Genomic DNA, 19,829 nt, shown 5'->3' with positions numbered 1-19,829 from the left:
TCGATTCAGTTATATACAAATTCAAATTTTATGCAGATATACAAACACAATCATTTATTTATATACATATTAGTTATATATATAATCTCAACATTTTTATATAAACGAATGTTTGCCTGCGATTTATACAAGTCTAATGCTCACAATTATGCAAACTATAACTATAACATACAAATATAATTTTTTATGTTTGCTGAACCGAAAATTTAACACTTAAAAAAATTACTCACGTCATTGAGTAAGTTTCATAAATTGTACTTCTGGCTAAATGACCAGGTAAATTTACTAAGAAAAGAAGGTAACCACGAAAATTAACTTGACAAAGTTAAATAACTTGTAAAAGCCGACAAATTGAATGACTTTTATAACCGATACTGTAAATTGAGTGACATGTTTTCAACTCTTTAAAGTTTGTCAACTCACGTATATATACACTGTAGGGTGTTGGAATCTTAGGATTTAGCATGACTACCAGATATATATATATATATATATATATATAAATAACCTATTTTATTGATATGGTACAGTGATTGAAGTGATTAGAGTCATATGAAAGATCTTTGGTAAAGAGCACTTCTCCACAAAGCAATTCTATATAGATGTTGAAGAAATAGGCATTACATAACACAAGGGCAAATTAGTCATTGGTTGTTTTTTAATCAAGTTAGCTAAAGTTATTAAGTGTAGTTAGTTAGAAGTTTGTTAGAAAGTTAGTTAGGAAAACAGTATATGTACTGCATCAAGTTACAATACATTCATTCAGTTTGTATTTTTCATTTTTACTCAATAAAACTTCTTCTCTCTTCCTTCTTGTTGAAGCTTCCTCTAATGGCTGTTAATGGAAGTTAAGAGAAGCTTGATTGTTGTTAATAGATTTCATCATGGTATCAGAGCAATAACCACTGTTGTGAGTTGTTAATCGATTGTTTTAGATAGAGTAGCATTGTAGTTGGAAGGTAAGTGTAATTGCTGAAGCAGAACAGCAATGGCAGCCACGAAGATCGACCATACACATGCACTCTTCATACATCCTTCAGATACAACTGGAGGTCCGATTATTCCTATTCAATTAATAGGATCTGAAAACTACTCAATCTGGAGTAGATCAATGCGAATTCAGTTGCTTGGAAAAAACAAGCTTGGGATCGTAGATGGAACCTGGAAGAAAGAGGATTTTCCTTCAGATTTAGCTCATCAATGGGATAGATGTGATGCGATCAGTAACAAAAGAACTACATGCAGGGATTGTATATGCTGAAAATGCAAAGATGATCTGGGAAGATCTTAAGGAAAGATTTGATAAGGTAAACACTTCACGAATTTATCAATTGCATAAAGATATGGTGATCTTGAGTCAAGGAATTGATAGTGTGTCAACTTATTTCTCAAAATTGAGACAATTCTGGGCAGAATTTGATAGTATGACACCACCTCCTTGTGATTGTGTTAAATCCAAGGATTTTACGTTGCATGTTCAGAGGTTAAAAGTGATGCAATTCCTTATGGGGCTGAATGAAAACTATGAACAAGCTAGAAGCCAAATATTGATGACAAGTCCAACTCCTAACATCAATAAGGCTTACTCTATGTTAATCGAAAGAGAGAGTCAAAGTTCAATTATCAATTAAGGAGAAAGAATTGAATTAGGAGCTATGATGGCAGGAAGAGGAAACATTCATCACAGACCTCCAAAGAATTGGAATCTTCAATGTGATTACTGCAAACTTAAAGGTCATACAAAGAATGTATGTTATAAACTGATTGGATATCCACCAGGATATAAAGGAAAGAAGAAAGAAGATTTTCCTAATGCAAACACTGCTCAAAATGAAGATAATAGTAAACAGAGGTATCAGGGAGAAACTACTGCCTATAATGCTCAAATTGAAAGTGTACATTCAGATGTAAATGCAGGATTTAATACTGAATCCTCAAGTGGAAGAGGAGATTTTCAAAGAGCACCATTCTTGACTGAGAAACAGCAGGATAAGATCAAAATGATGCTTGATAATGTTTTGTACATACCAAATTTTAAGTATAATCTTTTATCAGTTTCTAAGATGACAAGAGAACTTAATTGTTTTGTCTCTTTTTATCCTGGTTTCTGCTTATTCCAGGACCTTACCAGTGGGACCTTGAAGGGGATTGGTAAGGAGAGTGATGGTTTATACATAATGTTCTCACAGCCAAATGATAAACACTCTAATAGTTCAACTGGAGAAATTCACAGAGTTAATGTTGCAGAGAAGAGACAGGAAGATATGTTGTTGTGGCATAGAAGACTTGCTCATCCTTCCAGTATTTCTATGAAGCATTTGCTTGGTTATAAATTAGATGAATGTAAATCTATTGTAGCTGATTGTGAAGTGTGTCCTTTAGCTAAACACACCAGAATTTCTTTTCAGCATTCTATTAGTACTTCTGTTGCAGTTTTTGAGTTGTTACACCTAGATGTTTGGGGGCCATATCATGCTGAAACTTTTGATGGGAATAAACATTTTTTTACTGTTGTTGATGACTTCTCTCATATTACCTGGATTTTTCTGCTAAAGTTTAAGAGTGATGTGGTATTAGTATTGAGACAGTTCTTCAAGATGATACACACTCAATTCCAGGCTACTGTTAAAAGGATTAGAACAGATAACGGCAGTGAGTTTGTCAATGCTGAGATGCAAAAATTTCTTCAAGAGCTTGGTATTATACATCAGAAAACCTGTGTCTATACTCCTCAGCAGAATGGTGTGGCTGAAAGGAAACATAGACATTTACTTGAAGTAGCTAGAGCTCTTAGATTTCAAGGACATGTTCCCATTAAATACTGGGGTCATTGCATTTTAACTGCAGCTTATGTTATTAATAGACTGCCATCAACAGTTCTTGGTGGTAAATCTCCTTATGAATTGTTTTTTGGGAAGCCACCTTCAGTTAGTCATTTAAGAACTTTTGGGTGTCTATGTTATGCTAGTGCATTACCTAGAAAGGATAAATTTGCTTCTAGAGCTGTACCATCTGTTTTCATGGGCTACTCTACTACTACTAAAGGATATGTTTTATTTGATCTAACTCAACAAAAAAAAATTATCAATAGAGATGTCACCTTCAGGGAACATATTTTTCCTTTTCAATCTTCTTCTAAACCAGTTTCACAGGTTGATCATTTTCCTTGGTCTTCTGAGTCTTTTCCTACTAATGAAGACATACCTAGTACAGATTCACCTATCATTGAGAATGAAGAGTCTGTTTCTTTGCCTATACAGTCTTCTAGTTCACCAACTCCATCTCTTGTTGTTCCTCCTACATCTCCAGATATGATCTTACCCCCGTCCAATCCTGTTCCCTTAAGAAGGTCACACAGAATCTCTAAAGCACCACTTTGGCATGTTGATTATGTCACTAAAAAGGCAGCTCATGTTACTTACCCCATCAGTGCATACTTGTCTTATGACAATATCTCTCCTTCACATCAAGTATTTCTTAGCTCTCTTTCTCATATGCATGAGCCTAAATCCTATGCTGAGGCTATTAAGGATACAAGATGGGTTGAGGCCATGGCTTCTGAGTTAGAAGCTCTTAAGCTCAATCATACTTGGGATTTGGTTTCTTTACTTCATGGCAAATTAGCCATTGGCTGTCGATGGGTATATAAGGTTAAGTTGAAGGCTTCTGGTGAAGTGGAAAGGTTCAAGGCTAGACTGGTGGCTAAGGGGTATAATCAGCAGAAAGGGTTGGATTATCATGAAACATTCTCTCCTGTTGTCAAGATTACTACTGTGAGGATTGTTTTATCACTGGCTGCTCAACATAACTGGCATATTCATCAATTAGATGTTTATAATGCTTTTCTCCAAGGTGATTTAGATGATGAGGCATACATGCAGCTTCCTCAGGGTTTATCAAGTCAGGGGGAGTGTAGTGATGGTGGCAACATTGTTTGTAAACTTGTTAAATCCTTGTATGGTTTAAAACAGGCTAGTAGACAGTGGAATATGAAGTTATCTGAGGCATTGATTCAATCAGGTTTTATTCAAAGTTCTATGGATCACTCATTGTTCATAAGGAAGAAAGGGAATGACATTGTTATTATTTTGGTTTATGTGGATGATATGTTAGTAACAGGCAGCAGTATATCTGCTATTGAGGAAACAAAAGCATCCTTACATGCAGCATTCAAGATTAAAGACTTAGGTACACTGAAATTTTTTCTTGGAGTAGAGTTTCATAGATCTTCCAAAGGTATTCTGATAAATCAGAGGAAATATGCTTTGGAAATCATTTCAGAACTGGGTATAGGAGCTGTTAAACCAGCATGGACACCACTAGAAGTTAATGCCAAGTTGACTACACTAGAATTTGATAGTTTGGTACAAAGAGAAGATGATAACATGCTGGAAGACAAGACAAAGTACCAAAGGTTGATTGGGAAGATGCTATACTTAACACTTACAAGACCTGATATAAGCTATGCAGTACAGACTCTTAGTCAATTTTTGCAACAGCCTAAACAATCTCATTGGGATGCAGCAGTAAGGGTAATGAAGTATATCAAAAGAGAGCCAGCCTTAGGTATATTGCTGAGTAACAAGGTTTCAAATTTACTGACAGTCTTCTGTGATTTAGATTGGGCTTCTTGTCCAAATGCAAGAAGATCAGTTTCAAGTTTTGTGATCAAACATGGGAACTCACTTGTTTCATGGAAATCAAAGAAGCAGACTGTGGTGTCAAGAAGTTCAGCAGAAGCTGAATATAGAAGTATGGCAAATGTTGTTTCTGAGGTAGTATGGTTAACTACTCTATTGAAAGAATTGGGTAGTGAAATAATGACTCCTGTAATTGTGCAGAGCGATAGCAAGGCTGCATTACAGATTGCTGCAAATCCTGTTTTTCATGAACGTACAAAACATTTTGAGATAGACTGTCATTTCATCAGGCAAAAAATTCAAGAAGGATTGATCAAAACAGTGCATGTATGCTCCAAAGATCAATTGGCAGATGTGCTAACTAAAGGCTTATCGCGACAACAACATGAATATCTAGTAGGCAAGCTAAGCATGTTGAATATCTTTATACCAGCTAGCTTGAGGGGGACTGAAGAAATAGGCATTACATAACACAAGGGCAAATTAGTCATTGGTTGATTTTTAATCAAGTTAGTTAAAGTTGTTAAGTGTAGTTAGTTAGAAGTTTGTTAGGAAATTAGTTAGGAAAACAGTATATGTACTGCATCAAGTTACAATACATTCATTCAGTTTGTATTTTTCATTTTTACTCAATAAAACTTCTTCTCTCTTCCTTCTTGTTGAAGCTTCCTCTAATGGCTGTTAATGGAAGTTAAGAGAAGTTTGATTCTTAGTTGTTAATAGATTTCATCAGATGTAAATGTAAATTTAAAATTATTGAACTCCAATATAAATATCAAATAATAGATGTATAATTTAAAATTATTAAATTTCAATACAAATATCGAATACCAAATTAGAACAAAAACACAGGTCATTTTAAATGTTTTGTGTAGCTAGTTGGAGGACAAGTGGTTGTTATGTGGATTAAAATCATGGTTGTTGGCTTAGATAACGTCCCTTTTAATTTCTGTTGCTAGCTAGTCGATAGAGATAGGCATATAGGAAAAAAAATTTCTAATTGATTTGAAGAAATCATAATCTTATGCCAACTGTGGATTATTAGTTGGATATTTAATTTGTTTGTGTTGTTATTTTATTTATTTCGTAGAATGAAGCATATGCATTAACTAAGTATATAGAGTAAATAAATTTGTTGGCTTTTCGTCACAAAGACAGCTAGAAATTTAGTTGAGCATGTACCCACGTTTGTACTTGTTTACACTTTCCAATTATATTTACTTTTGCTTTCGTATATATCATGTCTACTACTTCTCATATTTAATTTCCATATTTTGTAAGGAGCAAAACGCACTAACTTTAAGGTATTTGGATTAGGTATAAAGTAAAATAATTACAGCATGCATGAAAATTTAAATATATGATTATTTTATCTTGTTTTTGTTAGGTTGTTCTGTGTCTGATAGGATAAGTTATCTTTACGTATGTGATACATAAACTTATCTCAAGATATAATTTATTTTAATATAATTAATTTTAAAATAACTTATTTTCAACGAAACGATTCATTATACTCCTCACGTACGTGATACATAAACTTATCTCAAGATATAATTTATTTTAATATAATTAATTTTAAAATAACTTATTTTCAACGAAACGATCCGTTATACTGTAGGTCTAAAAAAAAAAGTCATAGTTTCCATGTTTAACGTGGTCTTGTCTTAGATTTCCCCTTTGTAGGTGGACAATAATTCAACACGTGGCAATAATATTTGGGGTTATAAACCGTACTCTAACAGCACTATTATTTGGCAAACCTATAAATTGACAACTTAATTACCAGTGCCAAAATTATATTTGTTCGTTTTGTCAACAGATGCTTGTAGACTGTGGAAGTTGTACATTGGTAGATTGAGTTGGATTATCCAATCGTGATTAGTTGCACAAACAATGTTTGTTCTTTTTACTTAAGTAATACTTTTTCTTGTTAGGTATATTTTTCCTTTTGATGGACTTTGAATTATTTGACCAATGTTTGACATTCTTAATTTCTTATTCACCTTTTATCAAATGTGAGAAAAAGAAAAAAAGAAAGTCACGTATATAAAGTATTATACATTTACGCAAGGTTTGGGAGGGATCACCTCTTAAAGGGGTTAGTGTGATATAGATAATCTATCTTAATACAAAATTAATAACTATTAGCTCGAATTTAAGACCTATACATCATACGAATGCAATAAAAAGCTGTTATTGTGTGAGAAAAATAAAATTAGGAGGGGGTAATGGTGTACATTGTATACATATAAACAAAATAGTACTATTATCTAACACATAACTAAAAAGTACTCTCTATTATACATGAATTTAATTTGACTTGACGTAAAATTTAAAAAAGAAAGTTTGAAATTTGAGATAGATGTTTGTATGAATAAAAGTTAAATAAAAATATTATTTTTTTTGGAACCAATTAAAAAAAAGTAACTCATATAAATGAAGATAGAAGATGTATATATTATTTGTATAATGTATCCAAAATTCTAATGATGATCCATAATTATGTTGCTGGTTGAAATTCTTCACTTTCTGTTAAATTTGTGATGAAAATTTTGGTTTTTTTTGAAGGATTTAATATCTCTCTAGAAACAATGTATGATCATTGTTCCTTTGACAAGAAAAGGCATGAGGTAATTATGTAAGAGATTCAAAATCTCAAACTTAATTGAGAGCTGAGATATATTTTCAAATATTTGATCCCTAAATATATCAAAATTTTCTTTTTAAAAATAAATGTCATTTAATAATTATTAAGAAATCGCCTAATATTTTTTTAAAATAAATCTTTAATTTAGATTGCCAAACAATAATTATAATATATTCAGCATAATTTTTTTTTTAATTCATATTGTCAAACAACAATAATAAGATACTCAGTACAATTCATAAATAGATTTAAGAAGAATGATATATTCGCAAAACTTAACCACATCTTACGAAGACCAATAAGTTATTTTCAAATGACACTCGATTCAAATAAATATAAATATTGTTAAAGAATGACAAAAGTTCCACATCGGTGATTAATGAGATGGGTGGACTCCTTATAAGGCTTGGACAATTCTCCTCCCTTTGAGCTACCTTTTTGGGGTGTGAGTTAGGCCTAAGACCTAATTTCACATGGTATCAGAGCAAGGGCCCGTCTCACCCGATGTTAGAGTCCCCAAAATTAAAAATTGCTCACGCACCATATGCAAAGCACTGGGCGTGAGGTGGGGTGCTAAAGAATGACAAAAGTCCCACATCAGTGATTAATGAGATGGGTCGACTCCTTATAAGGCTTGAACAATCCTCCTCCCTTTGAGCTAGCTTGTCAATTGGTGATGGTGCAATATTTTTAATTCAAACTATTTAAGTGAACGATTATAAAGTTGCAACTAATTATTGCACCAAATAAACATCCGTTTTTACACTATCAACTTAATAGGGCCGTTAGGTGGAGATAGTTACATAATGCGCAAGCAAACTAAGCTTATACCCCTCCAATCACATATTTTTTTACTTTTAGTATTATATTGATTACCAAATCTTTGAGTCATGAAAGTTTTATTCTTTTAAGCTAGTGTCATTAGGTTGCCATAAGTGTAGCATCAATTTATCTTTCAAATTCAAATTCTAACAGAAATATTTGTCAAATATGATGGGACCTACTAGCTAATAGAGGTGACTAAATTAACCCAAGAAAATTATAACTAGTTCAATTTGTTCGAGTTTAGATAAATTATTAACCTGTCAATTTATTAGATCATTCTTCAAAAATTGAGTTATATGTCAATTAAACTAATTTATAAAAAATCTTGTCAATTTTTTTTAAACCATTATTATTTACTATGTTAATCGATCCGTATATATAGTCATACAAAGAAAAAAAGTAACATTCTTAAATACTAAAAATTAAGAGCAACTTTCACATATAGCAAATAAAAAATTCATATTTGTATGCTATAATAAAGTTTGCATAATTGCGCTCCATATCAAACATAGAAACTGTATAATTCGCTATACATATACAGTTGAAGCAAATTGTATAAAACGAAATGTATAAAACAAGAAAGAGAAAGACACTTAAGCAGAGAACTGTATAAAAATGAAGTGTATAAAACGAATTGTATTATTATAAGTGTATCGAACGGTTATATACAATTTGAATTTGTATAAAATGAGAAAGAGAGAAAGACAAAAGAGACTTGACAAGAAATATACAATTGAATCGAATTGTATAAAACGAGAAAGAGAGAAAGGCAAAAGAAACTGGGCAGGAGAGTATTTTTATTGTATAATTATAAGTGTATAGGACGAAAATATATGTACTTGCATGTGTATGTACAATTTTCTCACGCTTTATACAAATAGAAACACAATTTTTAGATTTCGCTTCTGTTTGTATAAGTTAGAAAGACGAAGGTGGTGAGCGAGATCTGGAAGAGGGGAGAGGGGAACAAAAATATATGTGTTTATACAATTTTCTCTGCTTTATACAATTAGAAACAATTTTCATACACTTGTGTTTGTATAAAAAGTGAGGAAGTGAGCGAGAGATTGGAAAAGAGTGGCGAGCGAGATATTTGGAACAGATTGCGTCTGACAATTTTTTTGCAAACGTTTGTTATGGATCACAATTAAATCAAACCTAGCTACTCCATTTATTTTAGGTTATTAGTTTGCTATTATATACCATTTTCTCAAAAATTAAAGAACAACCAAAAAATTAAGACTTAATAAGAATAGGTGGAGTGTATTTTGATTGGTGTTTAGCTCATTTCAACTCAAATAGTTTGTGATCAAATAATAATTCACTCATTTATAATTTCAATTTATTTTTACTCACTTAATTCAGTTCAAACAGCTTTTTAATTCACTTGAATCAAATTTCACGAAGACCATTTTTCAAATCCTTCTTTTCCCTATGCTATTTTACTATCCCTACTATCATGGAAATATTATTTATTGGCCCAATAAATAAAATCTTAGAGATGCTAATCTTTATGGGACCATTTTTATTATTATTATTATTTTTTTTTATATGAAGATTGGGGTTGGCGTTGGACCATCAAATCTACCAATGGAAGTTCTTTTTTAATTTTGTTCTTTAAAAAACTTTTAGAGCCATTTTATTCAACTATTTATGTATCATAATTATGAATGTTTGCTTTCACGTTCCGTTATATAAATTTGCGTGTTGCTTGCATGTTTGATTATTTATCATTCTAACATTTTTTTCTTTGTTTTCTTTCACTAATCTCTAATGAGTTAAAACTTTTTATACATATAAATAAGCTAAAAAGAAATTCTTATATATCACGTTGCTTAATAATAATTGCAAAAATAGTCATATAAAATAAGACAAGTTATGTATTAAAATAATAATATTTTGTTACTTTATTAGGATTGACAAGGTTAAGCTAGCTTTTCTTACTTGTACTTATTTCTAATGAGTGAGAATTTTATTTTAATAAAAAGCGTCTAGACACTCTGCTCTTGCCTAGTAATATAATTTATTTATTTACTTTTTAAAAAATGTCAATATATATGTAGGTATATTATATTTTTATTTTTAGAAGTATAATGGCTGGGGAAGGGATGTGAAATGCAATACGATTTAGCCAATTAATTAATAAAACCATTGACCTCTAATTGCATGACACGCATGAATTGGTTTGTCTTGGTCCATACATAATTATACAAATATTCTTACTCCACTAACTAATATATTGTCGTTCATATATACAAATGTTAGGGGTGACAAGTTGGGCAAATTTGATATAATGGGATGAGATAATACTCGTGTTGAGATTTAATTTAATTCGAATTTATTTTGTTTAAAATGTATTGCATCAAATAGGTTAGGTAGTGGACTAAATTACGGGTTAAGGTCCAGTCCAATTCAATTATTACTAAACTTAATTATTTTAGTTGTACCTGGTAAAAATATGTTCTTTTCTCTATTATATACATCATATCAAATTGAAAATAAAATAAAATTAGAATAAGACAAAAAATTTTACTAGCCAATTTGAATTACATATCAGTTTATTTTTTAATGAATTGAGCTGAAATGAATTAAGCTAATAAATAGACGGATTGAGATGCTAATATTGGGAAGAATATTCCAGCTAGCAACCACTCATTTGCTTATATTATAGAATATATAAATTTTATTCAAATATAAAATAAAAATCTGATATTTAAATTAATATCAATCGAACATTAAATAATTTGATTCCGTACTTCAAATCAAAGGGAGTATTTAGTTAAAATATTATTATCCACTAAAAAACTTTTTTTTTTGTTTGGCACAAGAGAATAAGGAACATCCTTAAATCATCCACACTTAATTGGATTTCTATTTACATATGCATTGTACATTTGTCTGCTAATAGCAAAGCAAATGTGGTTAATTAGACACCCACTCCACATGAATGTGAATGATCCAACAAGATATGTCTAATTGTATGCATTAATCTGTTTGTCTACTATTAGTGGATGTTTCCCTTTTTGATTTGACAAAATTTCTTCATTCTGAAAATTTCATCGAAGTACAATATCCACCCGTTTCAAAATGGACTGTGATACAATAGTGAAATTATTTTATTCTTTAATTAGAAGTTTTGAGTTTTAGAGTAAATTTTTTTTATTGTTGAATGCGCCACCCCTCCATATAGGAGTTACAGTATGCGATTTAGATTCAGTCAGACCTCCAATATAAATATCATACACAAAATGAGAAATAAAATAGCAATATCGACATGTACAACATGAATTGGCAGGTTAACAAACCAACTCATCCCCAATTATCTTGTTCCCTATTTTCAAAAACCTATATAGCATTATCAGTTGACATGTCACAAGGTTACCCTCCACAATGTTTAGACATGCTTACTACCAAGTCTCGTCAACTTGGTTTAGGTACCTAGCAACTTTATTTTTTCCTAATAATAATTAATACAGTTTCACTACTTATAACATATAGTGATTGGACAAGAGTAACATCCATATATAAATCTAAATCGTGATATATTAATGAGATTATTGCATATTTAATTAGAAATATCCAGTTTGAATTTTGAATGTAGAAAACATCATTTTGAAAACTTCACCTCGAAATAAGCTTTATAATGCATTTATTAATTTGATATAAACGATTAATTTTATCCAAATTAATTATGCCAAACAACGTAACTACTAACCCATCTTTGTTTGATCTTTTATTATTGCCATAGGCGGCTAAGTTTTTTCAATGTGTCACAAGGACTATTATACTGAATATTAATAACATCACAAATATAATGGTAGGGAGAATTCACTTTTGATCTAAAATTAAACTATTAATCACATAATTATTACACACTGCTAGATGAATGATTTCAACTAGATCTAATTTAAGGATATTAATCAATTCAAATTAAAGTGCCTAAATTTGTTTTTTATAAAAGTAGCCACGTGATTTGAACTTAAATAATCACTCATAATCATCACCCAACTCAAAAGCCACACGCCTTCATACATGAGAGAGCATGTATGAAGTCAAATATATATATATATAAAATTGTATATTATGTTATTTAAAATTTGTATGTTTTACGCGGAAAATATTTATAGCTCATCAATTAATTGACTATCTGAACTCTACTTTATTGATAAAAACTCAATTTTTACCTTGTAATTCTCTTTCAATTTCTTTTCTTTTTTAATCTAATCCGTTTTTGTTTTAAAAAATTATACGTTTTTAAAATTTGAAATCCGACGTAGAAGAGTTATACATACAATGGTACGTGGACAGTGTGTGTGCCTTTTATAATACACACGCCATCTACGCATGACATTTCGTGTAGTATTTAAGTAAAGGGGTTATAATATATATATAGTTATGGAATACTTTATATATAGTAAAATAAATATAAGGCATAGAGAAAACTAAAAGAATATACATTCAAATTTGAAACATAAAAGGGAGTTGGTCGAGACATATTTTTAAAAAGTTCAAAAAGTATTTTTTTTATTCTTAATTACTTGCTTATTTTTTAAATTATTTTTTTCTTTTTACTTATTCATTTTGACTTATCAAGAAAAGATAATTCTTTTATATTTTATATCCTCAATTAATTACTTTGAAAAAAAAATAGAATTTTCAGTTAATAAAAAGGTGGAAAATTGAATGTATGTTTGTGAAGTCGCCACTTGAGACATTGAAAGATTTCCATACGATTGATTTAGAAGCCACGTATGGATCACTACTAAAAAGACAACTTTTTTTTTTCAATGTTTTGAAGTGATTTGGAAAGACTCAACCTTTTGCATGAAGAAAAAACAATTTCTCACGTTAGTTGGAGAAGGGGATAATCTTGCGTTTCGAAATAACATAACCTCATTAATTAGAAGCAATTATCACGTCTTTAATTCACTTAATTGACTAGTTAACCTTTTTTTAAAAAAAAAAAAGTTATCTCGGTTTATATTTGAAAGATTAAGACTATGTTTAGGCTAGTTGAATAAAGTAATGAATAAGTAACAAGAATTGAAAAACATTTTAAGTGATCTAATTGATTTATCCGCTTAAAATCATTAAAAAAAATACTTATAAGCTATAGTATTTAAAAAATTACTTATATTCACATCTCATTTTATTATAATTTCAAAAAGAATTTGGATACATCACTCGTCTATGATACATCATTATCCGCCTTTAGGATACATCAATCCCATCTTGCAAAATATCCCTAACATATATATATTCGAATGTCTAATGATATATTCGAATGTCATATCCCCTTCTGATACATTTATCTTGAAAATCTTCTATTTATCTGAAGGTTCATTGATTTATTTGATAAATTTTTTCTATAAATTTCAAAAAAAATTATAATTTAAAAAAAATCAAAAAATAATGTAATTAACTATAGTAACAAATGACAATGAATTAAAACTCCAATTGAAATCAATATCTACCAAAAAGTAGAATATTCTCAAGAACTCAGTAGAAAGTTTTGTTGATTTTTCATTCATGAACCCGTTCTCATTAAAAGATACTTATTTATTAACACCTTCCCTAACCCCTACGGTTAATATTAAAATGTTGATGTAACCATACAAATAACTTCAAATAAATTGAAAGATTAAATACATCAAATTCATATGAACTTCATTAAATGCAATGTTTTGCCACGTTGTAAATCATTTTTCAAACTCTATGGCGTAAAAGCTCAAAAAAAAAAAAAAAAGCCACCTAAGCTCTACCCAATTAGTTTGGACTTACTTGAAATTCCATCTTATTATATAAAGTTTGCAACTACAAACTCCTCTGTCACTCTGATTTAAACAAATTAAAAAAACAGAGCATTTTAAAAAATCCTCAATCTTCTTTCTAAATGGATTGGATCAGAGGCAATACTATAGGCCACGGATCCACCGCCGCCGTCTCCGCCGCCAAATCACGTTTCTCAGGTGAAGTTTTTGCTGTTAAGTCAGTGGAGCTATCAAAGTCACAGTTGTTGCAAAAGGAGCAGAAAATTCTTTCCGAATTGATCTCCCCTTATATAGTTAGGTACAAGGGGTATGATGTTACCAAAGAGAAGGATAAACTCATGTTTAATCTTAGGATGGAGTATATGCCGGACGGTACACTTTCCAATGAAATTCGAAAACAGGGTGGTCGGATGAACGAACCGTTGATCGGGTATTATACCAAGCAAATTGTACAAGGATTAGAGTACTTACATTCAAGAGGCGTAGCACACTGTGACATAAAGGGGCAAAACATTTTATTAGGTGAAACCGGTGCCAAACTTGCTGATTTTGGATGTTCCAGGTGGATTGATCCGGCGGAGAGGGACGGAGGTGCAAACTCAATTGGAGGAACGCCGATGTTCATGGCACCAGAGGTGGCGCGTGGGGAAGAACAGGGGTTTGCAGCTGATATTTGGGGAGTGGGATGTACAATGATTGAAATGGCTACTGGTGGATCGCCATGGAATAATGTGACAAACGCAGCTTCATTACTTTACAAAATTGCATTTTCAGAGCAATCCCCTGAAATTCCAAAATTCCTCTCTTCACAAGCAAGGGATTTTTTAAACAAATGCTTGAGAAGAGATTGTGAAGAAAGATGGACAGCTAAACAACTCCTCAAGCATCCATTTCTTGAATCAAATTCTACGATAATTCAAAATTTTGTGACGAGTTCACCAACAAGCATTTTAGATCAAGACATATGGAATTCAGAAACAACGATATTAGAAACAGTTATCTGTCCTGTGCAAAGGGTAAGAGAATTAATTTCGGATTCAGGTGAATTGAATTGTAGATGGACTGATGATGAGAGATGGATGACAGTTAGAATTAAGTCATGAACCGTGAAAACTTGCTGTAAATTTTGTACTATACAAACACTGTACAGATAAAATAAAAAAAAAGAGTATATATTATCTCTTGCCAACTGTCAAGAAATTATAATTTTGATCGATTTGTCAGTTTGCTAAAGTTTGTATTAGCAGAAAGAATACTCCAATTGAAAAATGAGGATAACCAACACGTGAGGAGAGTGACTACTACAAGTAAAATAGATTGAAATAAACTTTGAAATTTAGTCGTTTAGTGAATGTAAACACATCGAAAAGAAAAAGGAGAGATAAGAACTAAGATAAAAAGGCCAACAAAAAAAGATGCAACAAAATGATATGTGGACATGATTTGTAGTGGACATCTCTTGGTCATTTTTTAATCCACTTTACACTTTTTCAAATTTTGAAAAAAAATATTTTCCTACTGTATAAGACTTATTTAGTGCGATTCATAAGATATTTCATAAAAAAAAAGTTTAATTCTAAAAAATATTTTAATTATTCTTCTAAGTTATGCTATATATTAGGTTTGGTATGAATAAAGGCAAATTACCACTATTAAATTAAATTAACAGTAGAGCCATAATTAGATCAAATATAATTAACAAACATATATTTTAAATTTCACATAATTTAAAGATATTTTTCATACTTTCTTAATATTCAATATGTATATATTTATTATTATTAAAAAGTCATATTTATTTGTAAAATTTTCACAAAACTTTTTAACAATTAAATTAGTAAAATTAATTTTTTATTTATAATTTAAAATAAAAAATAATTAATAATATGACACAAATGAATATTAGGCTCCATGCTGGTACGGAATCGTGTATCTAGTATTGTAAAATATGAGAGAGTTTCAAACCTATCTAGGTAGTAATAGAAAAAGGAACGATCTTAAATCATCCACTAACAAGTTTTTAATTTTTTATTAGTGCATTACATGTACATTGTACATTAATTTGTCGGCTAACAACAAAGCAAATATGGTTCGACTGCCACTATACATGAATCTAAATAATCCAATAAGATATGTGCTATACTCTATGTTTCCTTTCTTAAATTATTTTTTAAAAAAAATCATTTCTTTTAATTATCAAATTGGTACGATTCGTTTATAAATTATTAGCTAGGTCGTAAGATTATTTTTTGAAAGAGCAAATAAAATAATTATAAATTGGACTATAAATGATATGTTCTTTTGCGCACATCTGATAAAACTAAAACAATATAAAGTAAAAGTTTAACATGATCCTGTACTAGGATGATTCAGACCAATTGAAAACTGAATTATAACTCGTATTTTAGCTCATTTCACTTCATACCCTTGTTAATCTGGTTATACATTAACTAATCTTATTTTTAACACAAAGCATAAGAATGTGAATCTTTTGTGATCTTATATATACATATAATTATTAATACTATTATTTTCGATTGGTAGGCTAACCAACTCATCTCAATTATTTTGTTCCCTAATTTTCCATCTACGTACAAACGTTTAGACATGCTTACTACTAAGTGACAAGTGTTGTCAACTTGGTTTAGGCTCATACGGTTTCCAAAAGATTGAAAGTTGAAATTATATCTTACTTAAATAATCTAAAACAAGACATAATTTATCAACATGACCCCTTTGCTTCTTTGGGGGTGGGGTGGATGAAGGATTTTGTAGGTTTATTTATTTAAGAAAAAATGATCCGACTGTCAAAAGATTCTCTAAGCATTTCTAATTTGCCCTTATTATTAGGTATAGTTATTTTCTAATGTATATATTTAAATATTAAATATATTACGGCATAAAAAATGATATATTAGTAAAATTGTCAATTTATTTATTATTTTAAGAAATATACACTATATCAGAAATGATTATTAGCGACAATTAAATCTTAATTGTCAAGATATGTATTCTTAGCGGCAATTGACACTCTTTGTATATGTTACTATAATATTAGCGACATTGGTTCTAAAGACACTTAACTAATGCCGATAAAGACTTTAGCACTCTTTATTAATGTCAATATTTATTACCATTAAAAATTATTTTTGTTGTAGTGATATCAAATCTAGACAAGTAAGAACATACCGACGAGGTATTTTTAGAGTTGGGAAAGAAAAAAAATGGCAAAAGAGATTATAAGATTGGAAATTGAGGCCAATCATTCAAGTTATTAAGATTTTTCAACGGGTGAAGTATAAAATTTTAGAACCGTAAAAGTAGGATAATCGTGGCATCAACAAGACTATACCAAAAAGAATTAGTATCAATTAATTAATAATGACTTAATCTCCCTGATATGTTTTTTTTTTTGTGGCTGAGGGTAACACTTTTTGTAAATTATCCTAAAATACGTATCAATATTAGATTTAATGACAATTAATTAATGTCAATAAGATTTTAAAATTCTTTATTAATACGAATATTTATTACCGATAAAAACTATTTTTATCACAATAAAGCCAAATAAAAAAAGACTGCGCTATGTGTCACGAGACTATATGCTAGATATTGATAACATCGCACACTTAGGATCCAAAAATTGGACTGTTAATTATGTCAACATATGTTAAATACCTGTTATTCAATGAATGATTTCTTTTTCAACCAACTTCTTTCATCAAGAAAATAATTAAGGAGACTAATCAATTCAAATTAAAGTGCTTAAATTTGTATTGAAGTTAAGAGCCACGTGACTTGAGCTTAACTATCACATAATCATTAGCTAACTCACAAACCACGCCTTAATGGGAAAGCATGGTACGTCAATAAATGGTTGTTGAATTATTTCGTGTTTTATTTGACACAAGCTTATAATGATAATGAAATTATAAAATGTGTCAACATATTTTCTGATGTTGAAATTAACACATGGAAACTAAAGATAAAGAGTTGTAAAAAAAATATGTTCTTCTTAAAAACAGATTAAAAATGAAAGTAAAACAATTAAATTAAATTTGAAGAAAATAAGATATATTATAATATCTGCTTGATTTGGTAGATTTAAATGATATTTTTTAAAAAAAAATTGATTTTGGCTTTTAGTTTTCTACTAGCCCACCTAAATGTTACTTATTCAAAGAGACAAATTCATTTACATTTATTTGGTGAAATTTGTTGCAACTTCTTTCACACATTTATTCCATATTTGTTCTTTTAACCTCTCGTTGAAGTCAAATCACTATTATATCTTCTAGTTAATACATTTTGCAACTCAATTTTACTTAATAATATATCAATTAGTGCGACTTTGTTAATACATGTACTCTCCGAAGCAGAGGCGAAACCATAATAAAGATTTTGAGAGTTCTATATTCTTTTAGAACGGCAATTAATTTTGTTAGGGGTTCACAAATTAATATATATATATATATATATATATATATATATATATATATATATATATATATATAATTATTTTCTAGTATAAATACAAAATCTACGAAAAAATCTATTAAGTTTTTTTAAATCCACAAACTCCACCTAACTTTGCCTCTGTTCCGAAATACAATCACTAAAACCATGAAAGGCGATCAATTGACCTTTGAAAACTTTCGTCGGGAAATCATATTATATACATACCAAAAAAAAATTACATATCAAGTATATAAGTCAAAGAATATTATTTATGTATATATGTACTGAAACTGCTACTGCCTATACACACCATATACGCGTGACATTTTGTGGAGTATTTCAAGTCAAGGGATTATTATTATTATAATTACTATTATTATTATTATTATTATGATTATTATTATTATTATTATGTATAGATACGTTGAAATTGTGTGCCGTTTATAATATACGCACATTATTTTAAATATAAGTTAACCAGTAATAGTTGAGAAGTCAGCATCAAAGGAAACTTGTGGAAAATTGAAGGTATGATTGGGAAAAACGCATTTTGCCACATTGAAAGATTTTCATACACTTGATTGGGAAGCTAACTTTTTGTCACTGTTATTTTAATGGATTAAAGCTTCTCAACGTGTATATGATTTATGATTCTTCCTTTAGCATGATGGAAAAAACAATATCTTACGAATATTAATTAAATTTGATTTTTGAAAAAAAATATAATATGCTTTTCGAAACAGAACAAAAATTTAACCCTTTGTTTTTTCATCTCTATTTGTTTTTCAAACATTAAATATTCTTAAAGATTACAAAAGACAACTCTTTGATAGTAAACTTTGGCGCATATAGTTCATATAAGAAAAAATTATTTAAATACACATCTTATATTTATCATAATTTTTCTAAAAAATTTATCTTTTAACAAAAGTTTTAAAATTCCCTTTTAAATACATCACTTGCTTCTTGTTGATACATTCATATCTCCCTCTCGAATACACCATATTCTTACCTTCTCTGTTACATTTCTTCTCTTTCGGATACGTTAAAGCTCTCCCCTCTTTGATGCATTCTTTCTCTCTCGGATACATCATATCCCTCCCTTCTCTATCCGGTACTTTCTCCCTATATATTCCTCTCCTACAAATGTGTGTGAATGTTATATCCTCTCTTTGATACATTCATTTTCTCTCGGATACATCTCCTATATATATGTCCATTAATATATTTGAAAGTTCAGTGTGATATATTTAAAATACATATATTTTAAGGAATTATTATAATTTAAAAAATGCTAAAAATTTAATGTAATTAACTTTTTACTATGAAATTTATGAAAATTATAATCAATATAATATTCTACTTCTTGTTTTTTACCCTAACGTCTAAGAGACTTGCCAATTTTATAATTTGCCAAATTTTTTCGTTTGACTTCATGCTTGTCAAGTTTTGTGAATTGAATATTATTATAAAATTTTGGTGGGACTA

The 19,829-nt window shown here is 29.8% G+C and overlaps 1 protein-coding gene across 1 annotated transcript; it reads left to right on the top strand.

The window, feature by feature from the left end:
- Positions 1-13,661: 13,661 nt before the first annotated feature.
- On the top strand, positions 13,662-15,092 carry LOC101255811 (mitogen-activated protein kinase kinase kinase 18-like). The gene has a single exon (XM_004243805.4). It carries the CDS (start codon positions 14,006-14,008, stop codon positions 14,984-14,986), a length of 981 nt encoding a protein of 326 aa, XP_004243853.1. The 5' UTR covers positions 13,662-14,005; the 3' UTR covers positions 14,987-15,092.
- The last annotated feature ends 4,737 nt before the right edge of the window (positions 15,093-19,829 follow it).

Source organism: Solanum lycopersicum, chromosome 7 (assembly GCF_036512215.1).
Source record: "Solanum lycopersicum chromosome 7, SLM_r2.1".
Lineage (NCBI taxonomy): Eukaryota > Viridiplantae > Streptophyta > Magnoliopsida > Solanales > Solanaceae > Solanum > Solanum lycopersicum.
Note: the sequence above shows the minus strand (reverse complement) of the source record. Positions and strands in the feature narration are given on the sequence as shown.